Consider the following 20,447-nt stretch of genomic DNA (forward strand, 5'->3'; position numbering starts at 1 on the left):
TGTTTTTTTGAGTCAGGATCTCACTGTCATCCAGGCTGGAGTGCAGTGTCAGCAAGGATCAGGGTTCACCATAGCTTTGACCTCCTGGGCTCAGGTCATCCTTCCACTTCAGCCTCCCAAGTAGCTAGGACTACAGGTACACGCCACTATGCCCAGCTAGTTTTTTGAAGAGACGAGGTCTTGCTTTATTGCCTCGACTGGTCTGAAGCAATCCTCCTGCCTCAGCTTCCCCAAGTGCTAGGATTATAGGCGTGAGCCACCACATCTAGCCTTGGCTCCATTTTTTGATCTGCCATTATCAAGTTGTGAAATGAACAAAACATGGAATGGTGGTAACGACTGGTGTTTTAAATTGAGAAAGTTGGCCAGAAGTATAAATAATTACTTCACCTATAGGTCTTTGCATAGTACAAAGGAAGGTCTGTTGAAAGTAATTTAGGCAATTTGGGGTAATTCTGGACAACTGACTTTACCATTAGTATTTTTTTTTCTTGGGTTGGGGTTTCACTGTTGCCCAGGCTGAAGTATAGTGACACGATCACAGTTCACTTCAGCCTCAATTTCCCGGGCTCAGGCAATCCTTCTGCCTCAGTCTCCCAAGTAGCTGGGACAACAGTTGCGCACTACCATGCCCAGTTAAATTTTTTTTTTTGTATTTTTTGTAGAGCGAGGTCTCACTGAGTTGCCCAGGCTGGTCTCAAACATTTCTTCCATTTCAGCCTCCCAAAGTGCTGGGATTACAGGCATGAGCCACCATGCCCGGGTGACTTTTCTGTTAGAAAATGTTTTCTTCAGTACAAGTTTTGTCAAATTCAACTTGCTAAGAAAATGCAGCACCATATTTAGAGTACGACTAAATGGATTCATTTGGATCAAATAACCAAATCTAGACAAAAAGTATACCTCGTCCTTATATATCACAATTAAGTTTAAAAATATATAAAATTTTCAGAAAAGAATCACCATAATAAAAGTTTAAGTAGTTAGAATTGTTATAAAAAGTTTTAAAAGAATCAATTGTATACATTGTTGAAAGCTATTTCATATTTTATTTTCTAATTGCAGCAGTTTATATCTGATTTCTTTACATCATTCCAAATGATGGTAAAGGAAACCTCTAAATCAGTCAGTTCTAATTAGCTGTCATGAATCCATAATGAAACGACAATAGAAGGACTCGATGGTTAAAGGACTCATTGAAGGCTTAAGAATAAAACATTACCAGAGCTATTACTATTAATAACTATAAATTTTCTCTAAAGAGATATAGAATAGTTGGCATTTTGTAAAATATCTTCAAGCAACTTAAGAGACTTCCACCTGCTACTCTTATGCCCAATTAAATGAGGTTGGTAGTGATGATTTTAAATATTGTGTTGACACCAATATACATTTTGTATGCTCCTTTCATCATAAGAATCAAAGACTGCATGCAAAAAAAAATGTTAACTACAGAATATTGAAGACATGCATCTTCTATCTTACACAGTCCTGGATATCAAATGAAAAGAGGCAGACACTGCTCTAAGTGTGTCACATGTATAAATGTCTAAATTATCAATCCTCCTAACAAGACAGGTGCTGTTGTCATCATCCCCGTCTTACAGGTAGATGAGGAGCCTGAAGCTGAGAAAGGATAGAGAAAGTGCCTGTGGTCACCTTCAGGTAGAATGTGAAGTAGGGGATGGGGCACAGGCCCATGCTCTTCCCTCTCTAGTACACTGCCTCTTAAGTACCAGACAGCTGCGGGGCAAAGAGAGGACAAAGTCCACACTCTCCAAATCGCTCAGTTCACGCCAAACCTAGAGTCTAGTGTCTTTTCACATTTTTTTTCCTTTTCTGAATAGGAAGAAAAAAAGCAAGGATAAAAAGGATAGTGGTTTAAGGTAAACCACAAACATAAAGCAGCGTGCAAAAGTTCAAGGGACCCCACACAGTACAAATGAAACTTACCCTTACTAAGCAAGATAAACATTTCATACCAATACAAATCCTTTTCACCTTTATGACAATCAGGTAACATTAAAAAACCTCATTTTCTTTATGATAACTTAAGTGTCAAGCCAGTCAATTCTGGACGTTGTTAAATTTTTACACAATACAAATAAAGTATAAATCTAGCTAGTATTTTATTCAAAACATGCTTTTACCTATTTGGTTACTCAGAGTTACTCTGAAGTCAATACTGACACCAGTTTATACCTATTAAAGATGTTATTTAGCATCATAATTTAGTATTTATGTAAGAGGAGATTAAGTTAAATTACAAGTCACAAAGAGTTTTATCAGCAACTATTTATAGCCATGATTCCATAGATGTGGTAAGTAAACCAATGGCCATTCCTCAATAAAATACAAGAATTTCCATCATGCATAGTTTACAGGCTCCTTAAGAAGTGGTCTCTTTAGAGGCTGGATGTTTAAGAAGAAATATTCAACAGCCAAACAAGTCTTGGCACGTCTCTCTCTCTCTCTCTTTTTTTTTTTTTTACACAAATGCTTGGTTTGGTTTTATTTGGCCACCTTAGTAATACAACATATTTATGCTCTAACTGAAGTGGAACGAACACTGTATGAAAAATGCAAGCCCATTAAATTCATTAGTAGTAACTAACACATCCTCTTTGCACTAAGAACCATTATTCTTGGATTTCAAACATTTTATTTTCTTTCTGGGCATAGCTTGTAGCATTTATTATAGGAATCAGAAGAGTATAAACAAAAAAACAAAATAACCTTCTTGAAGACCACCTCCGTTCCTCATTTGAAATATAATCAGTTAACAAAACTATACCATTTTTCCACTTTAAAGCAACTACATAGAGTCATAGTTGTAATTTTTAGAAACTCTCCAGACAAACTATATTTATTAGAAGAGATAAGTAGAAAAACAAATGTTTGAGTTGCACTATCCCTACTAGGAACTGTACCACATATGCCAAATTCAAACATTCTTGGTAAAATTACAAAATTTTACCAAGGAGCTATACATACTGTAAATTTAGCAAACCACTTTTATGTACAGAGCCTAAATATCTTAGGAGGTTTAGAGTACGAATGAAGACCATCATGAAATCTTATGAGTACTAAAAACCAGCCCTTGGTCTCAGATGTATTCCACCCTAGTGTTCAGGAACTCCACAGAATGAGAAGTATGAATCACAATTATGTACTCTTAATTTCTATTTTTCAACGTAGTAATGCTTTCTGGTACCTCAGATTTTTGAATCTAGAGTTTGCACACTTAGGAAATTGCAGTATGAGAAGATTTGCTTGTTTCTTGAAGCCATGTAAGGCCATATATTACTTTTCATCACTGAAAAGTTCTCTGGAGACCAATAGAATAAAAGTGCCACAAACTATATAATGGATCTCTTCTTTTATAGTTGCATGTGATTTCAATGTGGCTCATGAGGTCTAACTAGTTCAGGCCCAATTCCATTTTATTAGAGTTGATAACTAAAAATGAAATAAGGAAGTTACCAGCAAACCTAGTTCCCAATACAAGCAAAATATTAATAATAAAATCTACTCACATAATAAAATACATCCTTAACACAAAGTAAGGGTATAATATACTCTGCAGCATGACATTTTATTATATTTCTCAGCTGTAGCTTTTCCATTCAGAAATTAGAGACCATTTTTCCATTAAGTTGTTATTCCCTCCTCTTTCCCCAGCTTAGGAATATATTGAAAAGGGCTTAATCTGTACAAGTTGTTATGAAATTAAATTTATATATATTTTAAGTGTTTATTAAAGCACTCAAATTGTAGCTTACTTGTAAATGACTTCTGAAAATAAAATAACACTTTTAATGTAATCCTTCTGTTTTGTAAAAATATTCTACATACATGAATATGATCAAAAACAATCTTCTCATGTTTGGGAAATTTCTTATGCCAAGTAAAGAAAAAGTCAACAATTAAACAATTACATCAATATTTCCAATGTTAAGATAACTGGGTGCCACCTAGTGTTCTTCTGCAAGTACTAAGCTTACAGATTCAAAATTGCTATTAAAATAAAACCCAAGGTTCTAAAAACTACATTTTGGAAATGCTTTTTTGATATGTTTGTGGTGGCAAAATAATATCATGAAAAGAATGTACATGATATCAAAATTAGTATAAAAATAGCCACATGCTACTTAAATATGAAAAAAGATCTTTTACTTCAAATGCAGATTTCTGCCTCCCTCAAATTTTACCAAAATCTCAAGGGAACATCTAGGTAATTGGAATATACACAATGACTCTGTACAGTCAAGAGGCTAGTTAAAACTAGGGCTTAATCATAATCTATAACAAGAACAAGGTAAATGGTCTATTGAAAACATCCATTTACCTACTGGAAGTGGTCAAAGTAGGAAAGGCAGCAATGCATTTTTTTTTTTTAAAATAGATGTGGTCTTCTACTCATAAACTCCATTACATCAAAAGAACAAAGTGGGCTTAACATCTCACTAAGATAATTCAGTATTATTCATTTTTGAAGAAACGCAAATACCTTAGAAACAAACCAGTCTGCTTTAACAAATTGCATTCATGCTAATGAAATTTTAATCTTCTTAAAGGGTAATGGTCAAAATCCAAACTGTAGGACAATCTTCAGAAAAAATGGAATGTAAGATGCTGAGTTCAATTTAGATCTAGAAGGGAAAAGAACATCAGGTCAAAAGATGAGTCTAGTACATATATAAGGGAGATTTTTCCCTCCTTAGACTATTTGGGAAACAAATCCGGTTTCAAGGGGAAATTCCATATACTAGGTTTTTCTCCATTTTAGCCCGCTCTTAGTAAATCTTTATGGTCTCCTTTGCAACATTATATGTTATAAAGATTACTCTTAATAAAGTTTAATGTCTCTTCCTTTCATGCTGGTGATTTGACATTTTGTATTTTGTAGGCATGATTTCTTTAAGAATGGAACAAGTGTGATATTGACCTTCTGAGTCGATCTGGTTATAGAAGTGACAACTAGAACACCTATATACCATCTGGAGAGATGTGTCAGAGAAGTAGGGTTCTCAGGTGATAGAACTAACCATTAGAAAATGTGCAACAGGACTCAAATTACTTTTATAATCACTGTCTTTACCATCTTTTTTCCTGCCAATCAGCTAGGTCCAGTTTGGAAATGGCATTGGCACAGATTCAGAAATTTTTTTTCTGATAAAACCCTATCTAGATTCTCAGCTTATCTTCTTGGTGTATGTACCTTCATAGTCACACATGTTCTCTGGTTAGGCTCCTTAATTTTCTTTTTTTTTGAGTTGGAGTCTTACTCCATCGCCCAGGCTGGAATGCAGTGGCACGCTCATGGCCACCCAGCATTAACCTGCTGGGCTCCGGCGATCCTTCCGCCTCAGTCTTGCAAGTAGCCAGAACTACAGGCGCGTGCTACCACGCCTGGCTAATTTTGATTTATTGTAGAGACGAGGTCTCGTTAAGTTGCCCAGGCTTGCTTCAAACCTGGGGGCTTAGGTAATCCACTTGTCTCGTCCTCCCAAAGTGCTGGGATTACAGGCTGAGCCACCGAGCCCAGCCAGGCTCCTTAATATTCCAAAGAGGCCTTCTACCCCAGCCCAGTTGTAAAAGTGTTTGGATCAGCCCTTATCAACATGTCAGCTGCATGTCAGGTTTTTACCAAAGACTAGAATTGTTAATTCTACTGTCAAAGTATTAGTAACAGTTTAGTCACAATAATCCTCTTGGCTCAGGGTCTCCAAAGGGAGAATGAAGAGGATTCAGAATTTTCAAAGCATAAACAGTTTGACTAGTTGTCTTCTAAATTATACTATTTTAATTCATAGATAAGTCTAAAAATGTACCATTATTTAAGTATTCCAGTCTTAAAATTAAAGGAAGTTGGGGGAAAGCTGATTTCTTTGTGGATGATAACAAAAATTGGCAAACACAGGTACATCTACTTACATCATCAATGTCTTCATCATCATCTCCAATGTCATCAAACTGAATTTCGTCATCATCCCCAGGACCAAATGTATCAGTTTCGTTGATTTTAGCTAAAGACACAAAAACAAATATACTCATGTAATATAATCAAGATGTTATTAAAATGAATTAACTGTCCACTAAAAGAAATGGGTCTGATATCAAATGCTGAACTGTAGAAGATTCTTAAGTCAACACTATAATTTCATTTAATCAAAGTTTCATTATAAGAAAAGTCTTCCTAACTTCTATATAACAATACTACTATAAAGAATATTTTATAAAACAAAATTTCCTGCAAGGTCACAGCTATGTCAAGATGGAGATTATTTGTGTTCTAATTTTTTTTGGAAAGGTATTTTTAGTAAGGCAGGCTCTAATTATACTAATTCTGAAGCTATTATAACTTCCAGGTATATTCAAAATAGGTTTGAGCACATGGTAACAACTTCCTTAAGATAAGACTATCTGGTTCACCAATTATCAGATAAACTCATTGATCAGAAAGACTTGGTCAAATCATGTTTAACCTTAAGCAATGAAAATGCACCGGGAAACACTAGATCAAAAATGCCAGTAAATAATTTCTGCAGGATTTTCATGTTTGAGTAAAATTATTTCAAAAAATCTAATTATGTTGTTTTATAGTAACTGTCAAGTGAAAAAGGCAGGCTTACAAAATAGTATGTAAAGTACATTTCCCCTCTGGGAAGGTTATAAGGGACATATTTTTAAGTTTTCTGCAGTAAGAATACATTATTGTATTTGAAGGGGAGAAAACTAAGAATGCTGATTTTAAAAAATCTTATAGACTGCCATAAGATGAACTGAAATCTAATTTTCAATAGTACCCAATTATTGTCCTTGCTTCATGTTTAACACGGATGAACACTGATAGTCTCTTGTGGAAGGAATTTTAAAATAAATTCTGTAACAAAATTATTTCTTTGATTATTATGTAGAAGTCCAGGGCTTATAAAGTATAACTCCTTATCAAAGATATTACTTACTAGTAACAGAATTCCAGTAAATTCTTTCTTGCAGTATCTATCTAGTATTATGAAATATAGGTAGACATACTTAAAACTATTCACGTAAGTACAAAAGTAAATATTCAAAATCCTCAAAATTCCTTCACCTAAACACTGACAGATAGCCTAAATGTCACTAATAAGTAAATATAGTAACAACTAAGATATTACCATGCTCTGGAAGCTCGCCATACGCCTTCAGACTTCTAGCTTCATCTGCATTGTATTTTAAAATTACATCAGCTTTGTTATCCTTAAAGAGAGACAGGTAACTTTTATAACTGATCATGCCAAAATATTATCAGTTATTTTATAAGTTCTCAAATTGAATTAAAAAAGCAAATCTTACTGTTTTGTTAGAAACCTTTCTCCCTTTTAAAAAAAATTTAAAGCTTTCTCCCACCCTCCAAAAAACACACTTGGGTTTAACATAGTAGGAAGCAGTTTTTATGCAAGACTGAATAATGATTACAAGCTCAGGAAATATGTATACATACATACATATATTTTTAGAGATAGGTTCTCACTCAGTCAGGAGTGTAGTGGCACAATTATGGCTCACTGCAGCCCTAACTTCCTGGACTCAAGTGATCCTCCCACCTCAGCCTCCCGAGTAGCTGGGACTACAGGTGCATGCCACTACACCTGGCTAATTTTTTTTATTTTTTAAACTTTTTTTAGAGACAGGGTCTCCATTTGTTGCCTAGACTGGTCTCTAACTTCTGGCCTCTGGCCTCAATTGATCCTCCCACCTTGGCCTCCCAAAATGCTGGGATTTCAGGAATGAGCCACTGTACCTAGCTAGGAAATCTCACTTGAATAAGAGCAGAACTGTGTAGACTCCCATCTTTTAGATTATTTAATATTACCCTTTGATTAGAAGTCTTTCGAAATGTAAAAGTTCTCTGGGATTATAATTTGCAGGGTGATCAAACACTGCAATTCCCAAACTGAGACTGGTATAATTATCTAAGGAAATTAGTATACTTTTCTATGTATCTGTGCTGCTTAAGGTACGTATCAATCAGAATCTCCAGTGAAGTTTTTACATCTCCTGAAGATAGATTAGTAGATGTGATGTGAAACTCAAGAATATGTATTTGCAAAAGTTCTCTGGGTGTTTCTTTTATTATTATTATTATAAAGATGTGGGGTACAATTCAGGGTTAGCTATACAGACGTTGATTATGCAGGTACCCTTGCTGACCTAATGCAACTGTTCCACTAAAAAATACTGCCTCAGAATATTTACACCTCCCTATTTAAAAAGAATCTGACTCAGTTAAGGGAGAAAATTGATCACTTCAACTTCAAAGACAGTGTGATTCAGAGCAGTACTTCTTAAAATGTAAAGTGTATAGAAGCCCATGTGAATCTTGTTAAAATGCATGTTCTGATCTGAGGAGGTTTGAAGCAGATCAAGAACCTGCATTTCTAACAAGTTTCCAGAAGACAGGGATGCTGCTGAGCTATGGACCACTCCATAAGTAGTGGGGGCAAAGAAGGATCATGAGACATTCCAAATCAGAAAAGAGTTGGTGTTGGCTGTGACTCCTTTTGGATCCTTGGTGTCCTTATCTGTCAACCAGGGAATTAATTATTTTTCCCACTTCTGGGGTTATTGTTAGGATCAAAATAAGAAAATAAACATTGAAATGGTATGAATTTAAAGCAAGCTCTCTCAACCCCAGCACTATTATTTTGAGCTGGATAATGCTTTGTTGTGGATGCTGTCTTTGTCTACTGTAGGATGTTTAGCAGCACCCTGGCATCTACTAGTGACAACCGGAAATGTCTCCAGACACTGCCAATGTCCCCTGGAGAGCAAGTGTCCATGGGTGAAACCCAATAGTATAGGGCCAAGATTTTAATTCTTTATTCTGGAATTTTTTTTTTCCATTTGATATAGCTTGTCACGGGTGATAAGAGGAAGAGGAAGAGCCTAGTAGCAGAGAAAAGGATCCAAGCACCTAATCTCTCTCCATAAAGACACGGGCTGAGAAAGAGTGAGAGAGAACAAGAGTGTGGCATAGCTCAGTGGGACCTCCAAAAATATTAGGTCATACTCCCAGCAGGGGTTTCCAGAATGTTAGGTCAGGCCTACCGGGGATGTGGGTATCTAGTGTGTGATCTGGTGCTACAAGAAAGATGCAAAGAATTACACTGAAGTTAGATTAGAAAACATAGTTTTGCCTCCCAAAGTGCTGGAATTATAGGCGTGAGCCATAAAAAAAAAAAGAAAAAGAAAATATAGTTTATTTAGAAAGTAAATTAGAAGGAGAAAAAGATTCACCTCCCCAAGGTAGGAGAGGGGGCCAAAGCTTAGGAAACATGGCAGTGGACATAGTTCAAAGAGCACATGACCACACCAGAGTCTAGTAAAGCAATGGCCTATTCTGGAATATTTTTAAAAAGCCAAAGTATGATCAAGACAATAAAAATAGAGATATCATCACACGAGGCTGAATTCCAATAGGCTTCACACCCACAGTAAAGACTATAGAGTCAAGGTTGAAATCATGAAGGAAAAGTACCATTTTCTTTCCTAAATGCTCATCTACCTTTAATTACTTGTGTGCCTGTCTTATTCTCTCCACTACAAGGCTGTGAACCTTCTGTGGGATGGGAGCTTGAATCATTTAGCTGTATCCCTAGAATAATGATTCCCAGACTTTGATTTAAACATAATCCCTGGGATACCTAGCACAATGCCTAAAACACAACTAGCTCTTAAGAAATGACTCATCAAATTCAAGCCAGTACACAATGAAAAATGTACATGTCTCTTTTTACCTGGTAGTCTCGGAGACCAACCAATATAATGTCTGAAGTATTTATCCAAACCTATAAAAGAAAAAAGTCACTGCGTGTCATATTTAAAATAAAAAATGAGGAATCAAGAAATTCCAGAGTAATGATTAATTTAAAAATTGGGAGATGTCTGATCATGAACCATCCTAAGTGGTCAATTATCTATTATATAAGAATAGAGGATTATGTTTTTTATCTTCTTCCCTCTCTCATACCGGTCTTCCATGCGTCCACATACAGGCAGCTCCCCAAGCCCTTTAACCCGGGAAGTAAAGGACCAACATACCAAATTAAAAACAAACCAAACCAAACAGAATATCAGAGTTGGGATTTTTAGCCAACTTGAGTAACACAACATTTCCTGCTGGGAAGAAGTAATCCTCCTCTGTGAACCTCCCAAGTAGCTAGAACTACAGGCAGGCACCACCACATCTGGCTAATTTTTAAAATTTTTGTAGAAATGAGTTCTCTGTATGTTGTCCAAGTTGGTCAAATTTTCTTAATGTACTCTTTATAGCCCAAATTTTCTTAATGTACCCTTTATAGCCCAAATTTTCTTAATGTACTCTTTAAATCCAAATGAGGGTCAAGTACTACATTTAACTATCAGGTCTCTTTAAGTCTCCTTGAAATTGGCATGGTTTCTCAGTCCTTTAATATATTTTTACTTTCATAACAGCAACATTTGGTTTTTTGTTTTTTTGGATTGGACTCTCACTCTGGTGCCCAAGTTGGAGAGCAGTAGCATGATCATGGCTCACCACAGCCTCAACCTTTTGGGTACAGGCGATCCTTCTGCCTCAGCCTCCTGAGTAGCTGGGACTACAGGTGCATGCTACCACACCTGGTTAATTTTTTAATTTTTGCAGAGATGAGGTCTCGTTATATTGCCTGGGCTGGTCTCAAACTCCTGGGATCAAGTGATTCTCTTGCCTCAGCCTCCCAAAGTGCCCGGATTATGGAATTTCATTAAGAGTCAGGCCATTTGTTTTGTAGAATGTCCCTCAATTTGGATTTCTTGATTGTATCCCTCATGATTCAGATTCAGGTTAAACATTTTGGGTAGGAATACAAGAGAAGTGATGCAAATGATTCTTTAAACAATAGAATCTGTATAAAATTACCACTGAGGATCTTGCTGTTTGACTTATATAGGTAAATCATTGTTTACCTAGGTAAACCTTTTAGGATTTCCAAAAAATGAAGTCCACGGACAATAAAAACTATAAAGATATTTTTCTCCCTTAAACAATTTTATATTAAAGTAAAACAAATCTTCACACCTACCTTTTTCCTCAACTTCCCTCTGATGTGACATAATCTCTTTACACCATCAAAGCACATCGCCTCTAGTCGCCCATTTCCCAACATTTTGATTACCTGAGCATACTCTGGGGAGGAAAAGAAGGGTATGGAACATTGTTCAACTTTTGATAAAAGCATCTTAAAGTCCACACCAAACTGACAAGACCATATAGTTGTACTGGCTGAGAATAAATATATACAGTAGAAATATAAATATAAGGGAATAATTCACATCAAACTAGCTAATGGCAGTCAGAACCAAGACTCTGTAATGCTAATTCTATAACGAGTTGTCTTATCTACTTATTTGGGTAAGCAGACTGACTGACGTCTTCATGACTGCATGCTCTACTTTTGGAGACCAAAGGTGGCATGTCCCCAAGTGTACACCACACCTCATCAATCTCCCAGTTTTGGCTCTTCTTTCTCTCAGAACCTTTAGAAGCAAATCTCATACAATTTTTAGTAGATTTGGCAAACAAAAAGCGAAACATTAACAATGTCTTTGTTAAATTAGAATATCTTGGTGATTATCCTAGAGTTCTTATAAAGAAAGAAAGATACTCCCAGGTAAAATGCCAAACTTTTAACCAAAATTTTCCTGATTTTATTGCCACTTGAAAAACTCCAAGGAGATTGTGAGACTTACTGGGAGGAAGGGGAGCATGGCAGCACTAGCGAGACACATCACTTCAGACCCTTTAGATTACAAGTTGTACATAAGACTGACCTTGCTCAATAATTTGTAGGACACTGAGACTTAACTTTGAAAGACTCAACTGTGGGGCTGACTTATGGAAGTGAGTTACTCATACTCAGACTACAGTGAACCGAACACCCACCCACCTAGCACCTCAAGATGGTTGGGCAACTCAGAAGCTGCTGTTCTTCCAAAGTGGGGGAAAAAACATGAAAAAGAAAAAGTAGTGTCTGCCCAGTTGCTAATGGAGGCAAGAATGACTAAAGAGGTCTTTTAGCTAGAAAAACATGCTTCATTTTTAGTAGCTTATATGTATAGCATAATAAATCCACCAAAAGTTCTTTAGAAAGACAATCTAAAAAAGTTCTTTAAGTGCTGGAAATTATTGGAATTGGGGAAATTTGAATATGGATTAGATACTAGATAATATATTAATATTAAATTACCTGACTGTGATAGTGTTCTTGTAGTTATATAAGAAAACATACTTGCTCTTAGGAGACACATGAACAAGTGAGGGAAAAGTAGCATGACATCTTTAACTAAATTTCAAGTAGTCTCCAAGAAAACCTATACGTATATATGTGTTTCTTTATATATATGTGTGTGAAGATCAAAGATTTAAGGAAGTGCATTGTACTAACAATGCAACTTTTCTGTAGATTTGAAATGACTCAAAATAAAAATATGGAGAAAAAGCAAGTGACCAAGTTAGAATTTATTTTATTAGTGTTATGTACGCATATCTTGGTCTCACACTTACAAAAATCTTAAATGGTCTAAAAAGGTCAGTCAACTGTTCAGTTTCATTTTGTTGTAGTTTATAAAATCATATGCTAATGGTACTAGAGGATGGAGAGGCCTGCAAGGGCCTGGACTCATCCTTCAAATGTCCTGGGTCTATTAAACACAGTATAGCACCATCAACTGTCAAAAATGATACACAAAATCATGGAATTGTCAACCATAGCTTCCGAGGCCCAATTTTCTCTAAACTATATAACTCATTGTTAGTTCTAATATAAGTGTTCATATAGAACAAGGAAACCTGTATCTTTACAGAAATGCAGACTGAGTAGAAGCAGGAAATGACTACTGAGAGAAGGGCTCTGAAGAAGTGTGGGGACTGAGAACTGGAGAAGAATAAAAGAGACATGAGACTTGCTGCTCAGGATTATGAATAGGATCCCTTTTAAACTTAAATTCCATAATTAAAAAAGATGTTACAAAAAAAAAGCCTCACTTATGAAAAACGCTTACCTTGACCATCCTCTTTGAATACCAGCTCTCTTTTTTCAGATTCATTCTCATTCTTACCTCTGCGCCTATTTTTACCACCTTTACCTGATGGTTTTAAAAAAAAGAAAGGAAACGACATTAGTTATCTGCAAAACAGCATGAAGTGAAACTAAATTAAGGCTTATAAAACTATTTTTAAAAAATGTCTTAAATTTAAAAATTCACATAATTTGGTTACTCAAGCATATTAAACTTGGAATCTCCAATCATATTCACATTATCATCATCCCTTTTTGGAATCTCCTTTTGGAATTTTTCTGCCATGAAATAAACACAAATAACATATACAAAAGTATATGAAAAAACATTTCACCTTAGCACTCATTCTTTCCAAATAAAAATACAATTCCACAGATACTCTTGTAAGCTGAACTCTTGGGTGCCTTCTGAAGCCAGGCTCTATATGGAAGGAACCAGATGCTTTCAAAATGAAATGAGAAGTATGTATAAACAGAGAACTGTGGTTTTCAAACTTTTGGTAGCAGAGTATCATAAATACCGAAATCTCAACAGTGTGATGGTGTGCCACTTGAGAGGCTGAGGCAGGAGGACTGCTTTGAGCCTAGGAGTTCCAGGCCAACCTGGGCAGCAAAGCAAGACCTCACATATTAAAAAAAAATTCTCTATTCAATACACAGTTTACTTTCTTTCTTTTATAAAGCTGTCCTTAATCAACATTTTTGTTTCTATTATACAACCCCAGTGCTCTTAACCACCATGCAATAATGCCATCCATTTACTTGTCACAATCACCCCATGATGTAATGACACGCATTTATTCCCAGTTTACTCATGTCACAGAAGCCCAGAGAAGTTAAGTAACTCACTTAAGATTTCAGTCAATGAGCCAGGGTGACCAGATTCACACCTAATTTTTTTTGCTCCTAGCCCCCACATTAAGGTACTTCCACAGCATTTTGTTCCCATTCCAAATTCTAAACTACATTGGCAGCCACTTCCAAAAGGTGGGAGAAAGTCTACAAGTGGTTAATGACACTAAGGGACTCCTGGGAAGAGCTTGGAAGCAGCAGAAAGTTCACAACCCAAACAGAATGTGCACTGCAAAGACAGACATCTAACTTCTTGAATCAAGTCCACTTACTCTCTCCTGGGGCAGTCTCAGATTGCTCTGTGCTATTTTAGGTGGGCCTCTACAATTTCCTAAACCCACCCAGAATCCTTAGATTTTAGTATTTGAGGCATTCTTAGGGCACACTGAAACCAATTTCCTAGAAAGAGAAAAGTATTTCAAGCCATTAATCATGCCAGATCTGCCAAATAGAGAGGTCCTTTAGGGCAGGGATCATACCTGTTCTGTTTACTGAGTTATATACCTGAGTTTGGCAAATATTTGAATAAATCAGTCAAGAGTAGCCATACATTCCTAAAGGAGTGGGGATTTCAAAATCATAGGTAGTAATCTCTTTAAAGTGTGGCAGTACTTTACCCAAAATGCTTTTCATGAGTACTTTTACTGATTTGAGGATGGATTTCTAAGACTTTCTAGAGGAAATAAGCTGTTAAGAATCAATCCAGCCAGGCACTTTGGGAGGCAGAGGCAAGACTGCCTGAACCCACGGGTCCGAGACCAGTCTGGCAACATGGTGAGACCTCATCTCTACGAGAAACCAAAAAATCAGCTGGGTGTGGTGACACATGCCTGTAGTTTCAGCTACTTGGGAGGCTGTAGAGGAAGGATCTCCTGAGCCCAGCAGGTAGAGGCTGTGGTGGCTGTGACTTTGTCACTGCACTCCAGCCCAGGCAACAGAGTAAGACTCCGATTAAAAAAAAAAAGAATCAATCCAAAGCAAAAGTCACTTAACAAGTAGATTATACTCAGTAGACTTTCCAATGAAGAAACACAGAAAAATAAAAACAAGCTTATTCCTACATAAGTAAACTTCATCTCATAAAATTCAGACATCTTGAAAAGTCTCCTTCCTCTAAATAAGATAGATTGGTTTTACATGTACAGCAATGATAAACACCAAACTCAGCCTGGTGGTTATCTCCAGAAAGAGAGTAAATGAGGATTGGAGAATTCAGTCTGTGTTGTAATTTTTTTTTTTTTGAGTTGGAGTCTCAGTCTACTGCCCGGGCTGGAGTGCAGTGGCACACTCATGGCCATGGCTGTACCTGTTGGGCTCAGGTGATCCTTTCACCTCAGTCTTCCAAGTAGCTGGAACTACAGGCATGTGCCATCATGCCCAGCTAATTTTTTAAAAATTTATTGTAGAGACAAGGTCTCACCAAGTGGCCCAGGCTGGTCTCGAACTCCTGGACTCAGGCAATCCTCTCACCTCAGTCTCCCAAAGTGCTAGGATTATAGGCTTGAGCCACCACGCCCAGCTGTGTTATAATTCTTAAATACAGAGTAATGGATTCCCAGGTGTCCACAAAATTTGTATATCTCAAATGTTATTTATTTAAAAAATTCATGACTTGTCAACTTATCAGAATTAACTATTCCCCTCTCTATTTTATTGCCATGTAATGGAATGCTCTTTAAATTCTCATTTGAATGAATGAGACCAGGTCTGAGCACACAATTAAAGTAACATAAAATTCTTTAAAACAAAGTAACATAAGTTACTTGAACATTCTTTAAAAACAATCCAGGTGGTTTGGAGAAATTCCCAGAAGGGATCTTTCTTAAGAAGACATAAGGCTAGATGAACTAGATGTGATTTAGTGTAAAAGTCCTGTCCCCTTGGATCCAAAGAGGAACCTATTATTCACCTAAGGGTGGAGTCAACAGAAAGATGGTGATTTAAGCCAACAAATATTTATTGAGTATCTATTAAGTGTCAAGTGCTAGCAATCCCAATGTGATTCAAAAAAGACACTATTCCTGCCCTATAGAACTTACAGCCTACTGAGGGAATTGGAAATCTCATCACTAGAAATAAAGGTGAAACTAAGATTGAAGTCATCTGGTTACCATCTAAGAGGGAATAAAGATTATACAGATCAGAAGAAAACTAAGACTTTAAAAGCTCCATCTTTCCCAGAATAATTAGCAGTAAAGATCCTTGCTACAAAAAGGACCTGCAAGTTTGACTACCCAGGGTAGCAAGGTGGAGTGTCCTAAGAGGACCAAGTATCCTGAGGCAGAAAGTGATTGACATCTACTAAAAGGAAATATGGAAGAATCCCTGGAGCCAGCTGTCAAGTAGAAAAGAGTACAGAAGTAGGCCCGAGTCCTTGGAGAAGATCCTAAGGATAAATAATCAAAGGAGACTTCTTGTGGGCTGTGAAATATGCTCCTCTCATAAGAAATGCAACATTTTCCCCATTTCTACCTGCACAATTTTCTTTAGGAATTGTAAGAATATTTAAAATGACGATGTACATCTACAAAAAGGAGAATTTCTTTAAGAGTGTTATTAGGTCTTCCATTTTGGAAATGTCAAATAAACTTATCCTCAAGTCTGATAATTTGTGACTGTTTCGCCTCAGAACGGAGGAAACTTAAAGGTCTTTATTCCCACCAAAACATATTCATCCCTCGAAGCAAAAGTAGAAAACTTAGCTAAACATGAAACAAGTCTTCTGGGGAGAGGAAAAAAAAAAAAAAGCTAAACCCTGTAAAGGGATGAAGGAGAGTAAATCTCTACAGATAAGCCTCAGAAATACATTAAGGTTCCGCCTAGTGTTTATAAGGGACAGAGTAGCCTCAACAATACTGAACTGTCCATGAAGAAACCATTAGGAGTACCTAATGGTCAGGAAAGCAGGCATCACCCTTTTAAAGTTCAGAACTGCCTCCTGGGCTTAACCCTACATGTCCGGGAAGGCCGGAGGGTCCGATCTACCAAGACGATTGACCTGGGGAAGGTCCCCCCGGCCGTCCTCACAGAGCCGCGATCAGTCTGGCGCGAATCAGGGGCAAAAGCCCATATTCTCACGCAGGAGGCCCTACAAAAATGGCGTCGGCTCCACCCCAATGTGACCAAACTGGGCAACAGGAGTTAACTTCCCAGCTCCTCTTCCGAGCTCAGAATCGTGTGCGGGACGCCCAGGCAAGGACTGGCAGGGCGAGAAGGAAAAACTGATCAACTACGGCCTGGGCGACTAGGAGGCCGCAGGTAGGGCCAGGGAGATCGGGCCAAACACAGCCGTGGTCCCGGGGTCCTGGAGGCATTACCTTTATTCTTGGGCATGGCTGTGACGATGGGCCCACGGTGTCCCTGACTTCTTTTTGGGTGGCTGCAGCAGCGGCGGCGGCGACTCCTCCGCGGGGTGACAGGAGGGAGAGCGCGAGAAGTAGGTGCTGGCGGTCGGGTAGCGTGTACCGGAGAGTCTTCCTACCGAGCTCTTCCGAGACCCGGCTGAGTCCACGTTCGGCAGGAGCAAATGGCGTCGCGACTGTTTGCGTCGCTTTTCCCCGCCTCCCGCCGCTGCCTGAGCCCGCCCATAGGCTCTACGGCGCAGGCGCGTACGGCTGGTCTCTATTGTTAAGAGCAGAGGTAATCGCGTTCTGGGAGAGTGCGCGGCAAATCGGAGAGCTCTCGAGGGCGAGACCGCGAGCTGGGAGGAGGCGGAGTCAGGGAGGGGACGGGCTGGCCCCTGCGTCAAAGTAAAGGGCGGATTGAGACAGCGCCTGCTGCTGGCTAACGCCAGGCCTCTGCCAGGCCTCTGCTGCTTTGTGACAAGCCCGCGTCTCCTATTTACACAAGTTGCTGACTCATTAACCTCATACTTAGTTTTAACGTGGCCCCTTCACTGGCCCAGGCTCGTTGGGAGCCTGAGAGGAAGGCCAAGGCCTTCTTGTCATCCATGACCAAATCGTAATATTTGCATGACACTTGTTATTACTCTTTAAATATCTGTCTCCCCTACCTCACTATAAACCTTACCGGGCAGACTATGTGTGTCGCTTACCATTACCTGCACATGGCAGAATGGCAAGCTTATAGCAGGTGCTCAGTACACACAGGAAGGGAGGGAGGCGGCGAGAAGACAACCTTAGTGTTAATAGGCTGAATTGTGCCCGCCCCTCTCCCCCTCCCCCATTCATATATTGAAGTTCTAACCCCAGTACCTCAGAGTTTGACTGTATTTGGAAACAGGGTCTTTAAAGAGATGATTAAATTGAAATAAGGTCATTAAGGGTGGGACCTAATCAAGTATGATTGATGTCCTTAAAAGAAGATATTATTAGGTCACAGACATAGGGAACGCCACGTGAACAAAAAGGTGGCCATCTACAAGCCAAGGAGAGCCCTCAGAAGAAACCAGCCATGCTGACACCTTGATCTCAAGTTTCTAGCCTCCAGAACTACGAGAAAATAAATTGTTGTTTAAATCCGTCTGTGGTACATTGTTATGGCAGTTCTAGCAGACAAATAAAGATGCCTATGTTGGGCAAATAGCTTTATTTTTAAGGATATTTATTTTAAATAATTCACCTTTCTGCATACATCAGGGTTTTACCATCATCTCTCTAGGGAAATGAACATACTTAGTAGACAGAGAAAATATAATTTAACACAGTATTTCCCTACTGGGAACATTTGGAGACACTTCTGGCTGTCACAATTCAGGGAGGAGGTCAGTGATGCTGCATCTAGTGGGCAGAGGTCCAGGATGCTACTAAACATCCTACATAGTACATAGTACAATCCCCTTCTACCCCTCCCCCACTCCCACCAAGCAAAGAATTATCCTGTCCAAAACTTTCAGCAGAGCTGAAATTGAGAAAGTCAACAACAGAAAGAACTTCTTAGAGGGAAAGTGAAAGATGATGAGGACTTAAGCTCTGGGTTTCTCTTTCCATTTGTAATACTATTTTGCAAATTACACAAATAAGGATGAAAGAATGTTTTTATGAAACTTATTTAAAATTTTCATCAAGGCCAAAATAAGAACTTGGGCTTTGGAGTTAGAGAGACCTGGGTTCAAATCCAGGTTCCGCAGCTACTAATTAATCTATGATCTTGGATAAGTTACTTAATCTCTTTATGTCTATTTTCTCATCTGTAACTGGGTGTTTGAATAGTACTTGCCACATTAGGTTGTTGTAGGAATTAAATTGATATAATGCATTCAGTGTTTAGCAATTGTGCCTAGTATATGATAAGTAATCAGTTAGACTCTGTCTGTAAATTCAAATGTTTAATAATCAAAAGTCTCTATCAATTACCCAGTATGAAACCTCATAGGAGAAAAAAAAATCAGGCTTCATTTTTCTACTATAGGATGGTTCCTACATCTGACTGATCATCAGAATCATTTGGAAGAAGGTAGAAGGTCAATGTGGCTAGAATGCGCTGAGCTAGGGGAAAAGTTTGGAGAGATGAGATTGGAAAGGTAAGAAGACCAGGCCACTTGTTATAATTTTTAGTAGGGTTTAAGCAATCATTTTGGCTTCTATGTTAAGAACACACTGTGGGGGGCAAGGCTGGAAATAGAGACCACTCAGGAGACTACTTTAACAGTACAAGCAAAAGACAATGGTGGCCTGGACTAGGGTTCAAGGTTTCCTTTTGGAATGGTGAACATGTTATAAAATTAGTGTATGAACCAGGTGCCGTGGTTTACACCTGTAATCCCAGCACTTTGGGAGGTCGAGGCAAGAGGATTGCCTCAAGATCAGCTCGGGCAAATGGTGAGACCATGTCTATACAACAAACAAAAAATTAGCCAGGTGTGGTTGCACATGCCTGTAGTGTCAGCTACTTGGAAGGCTGAGATGAAAGGACTGCCTGAGCCCAGAAGATAGAGGCTGTGATAGCTGTAATCATGCTACTGCACTCCAGCCAGGGCAACAGAGTGAGACTCTGACTCTAAATAAATAAATACATACATACATAAAATTAGTTTATGATAATGGTTGTGCAACTCTGTAACTACTATATTAAAAAAATTAAATTGTATACTTTAAATGCGTGGACTATGGCACATGAATTATATCTCAATAAAGCTTTTTTAAAGAAGAAGTGGGAGAATGGATCTGACCAACAAGGAAAAAGAATTGACAAATGGTACTGAGGGCTTAGTTGAGATTAGAAAATATTTGCATAATTACGGTTTCTTTCAACATATCCAGAACATGTACAGAATTAACCAAAATGATCAGAATGATCCGGGATTGGAATTTTTTCTGCTCAGTCAGTGCAGAATAAAGGCAAGTTTGAGGTGTTTTTGAGAGAGAAGTTTAGATGATCACCCATGGAGCCATGAGTTTTAGTCTGGGAAGCAAAGGAAATAAAGACTGAGGATGGGGGGGGGTGGAATCCGAAGGGATAAAATTCAAATTCCTTAATATGATTTATTATGCCTTTGATGGTATGACTTGCTTATCTCTTGAGTCTTGTGGCTTCTTTTGTCTCGTTTTAAGC

At 38.1% G+C, this 20,447-nt stretch overlaps 1 protein-coding gene across 2 annotated transcripts; it reads right to left on the reverse strand.

The window, feature by feature from the left end:
• Positions 1 to 1,024: 1,024 nt before the first annotated feature.
• On the reverse strand, positions 1,025 to 17,505 carry EIF1AX (eukaryotic translation initiation factor 1A, X-linked). Of its 2 annotated transcripts, XM_008063350.1 has the most exons (7): positions 17,252 to 17,505; positions 13,066 to 13,149; positions 11,088 to 11,191; positions 9,783 to 9,833; positions 7,161 to 7,242; positions 5,938 to 6,029; positions 1,025 to 4,652 (listed from the first exon to the last, which is right to left on the reverse strand). In XM_008063350.1, exons 1-7 carry the CDS (start codon positions 17,265 to 17,267, stop codon positions 4,647 to 4,649), a joined length of 435 nt encoding a protein of 144 aa, XP_008061541.1. In that variant the 5' UTR covers positions 17,268 to 17,505; the 3' UTR covers positions 1,025 to 4,646. The 2 variants fall into 2 exon arrangements, with proteins under 2 accessions (XP_008061541.1, XP_021570843.1); XM_021715168.1 differs by lacking the exon at positions 13,066 to 13,149 and having other exon boundaries at positions 4,546 to 4,652; positions 17,252 to 17,450.
• Positions 17,506 to 20,447: the final 2,942 nt, after the last annotated feature.

This window comes from Carlito syrichta, unplaced genomic scaffold (assembly GCF_000164805.1).
Source record: "Carlito syrichta isolate Samal-C Ts95f unplaced genomic scaffold, Tarsius_syrichta-2.0.1 Scaffold306767, whole genome shotgun sequence".
NCBI lineage: Eukaryota > Metazoa > Chordata > Mammalia > Primates > Tarsiidae > Carlito > Carlito syrichta.

Excerpts from the sequence above, each read along its gene's own strand:
- EIF1AX (XM_008063350.1), bottom strand. Across the intron at positions 7,243-9,782 it reads TTGGTCTCCGAGACTACCAG|GATAACAAAGCTGATGTAAT; the intron begins GTAAAAAGAGAC and ends TCTCTCTTTAAG. Across the intron at positions 6,030-7,160 it reads TGGCGAGCTTCCAGAGCATG|CTAAAATCAACGAAACTGAT; the intron begins GTAATATCTTAG and ends TTGTGTCTTTAG.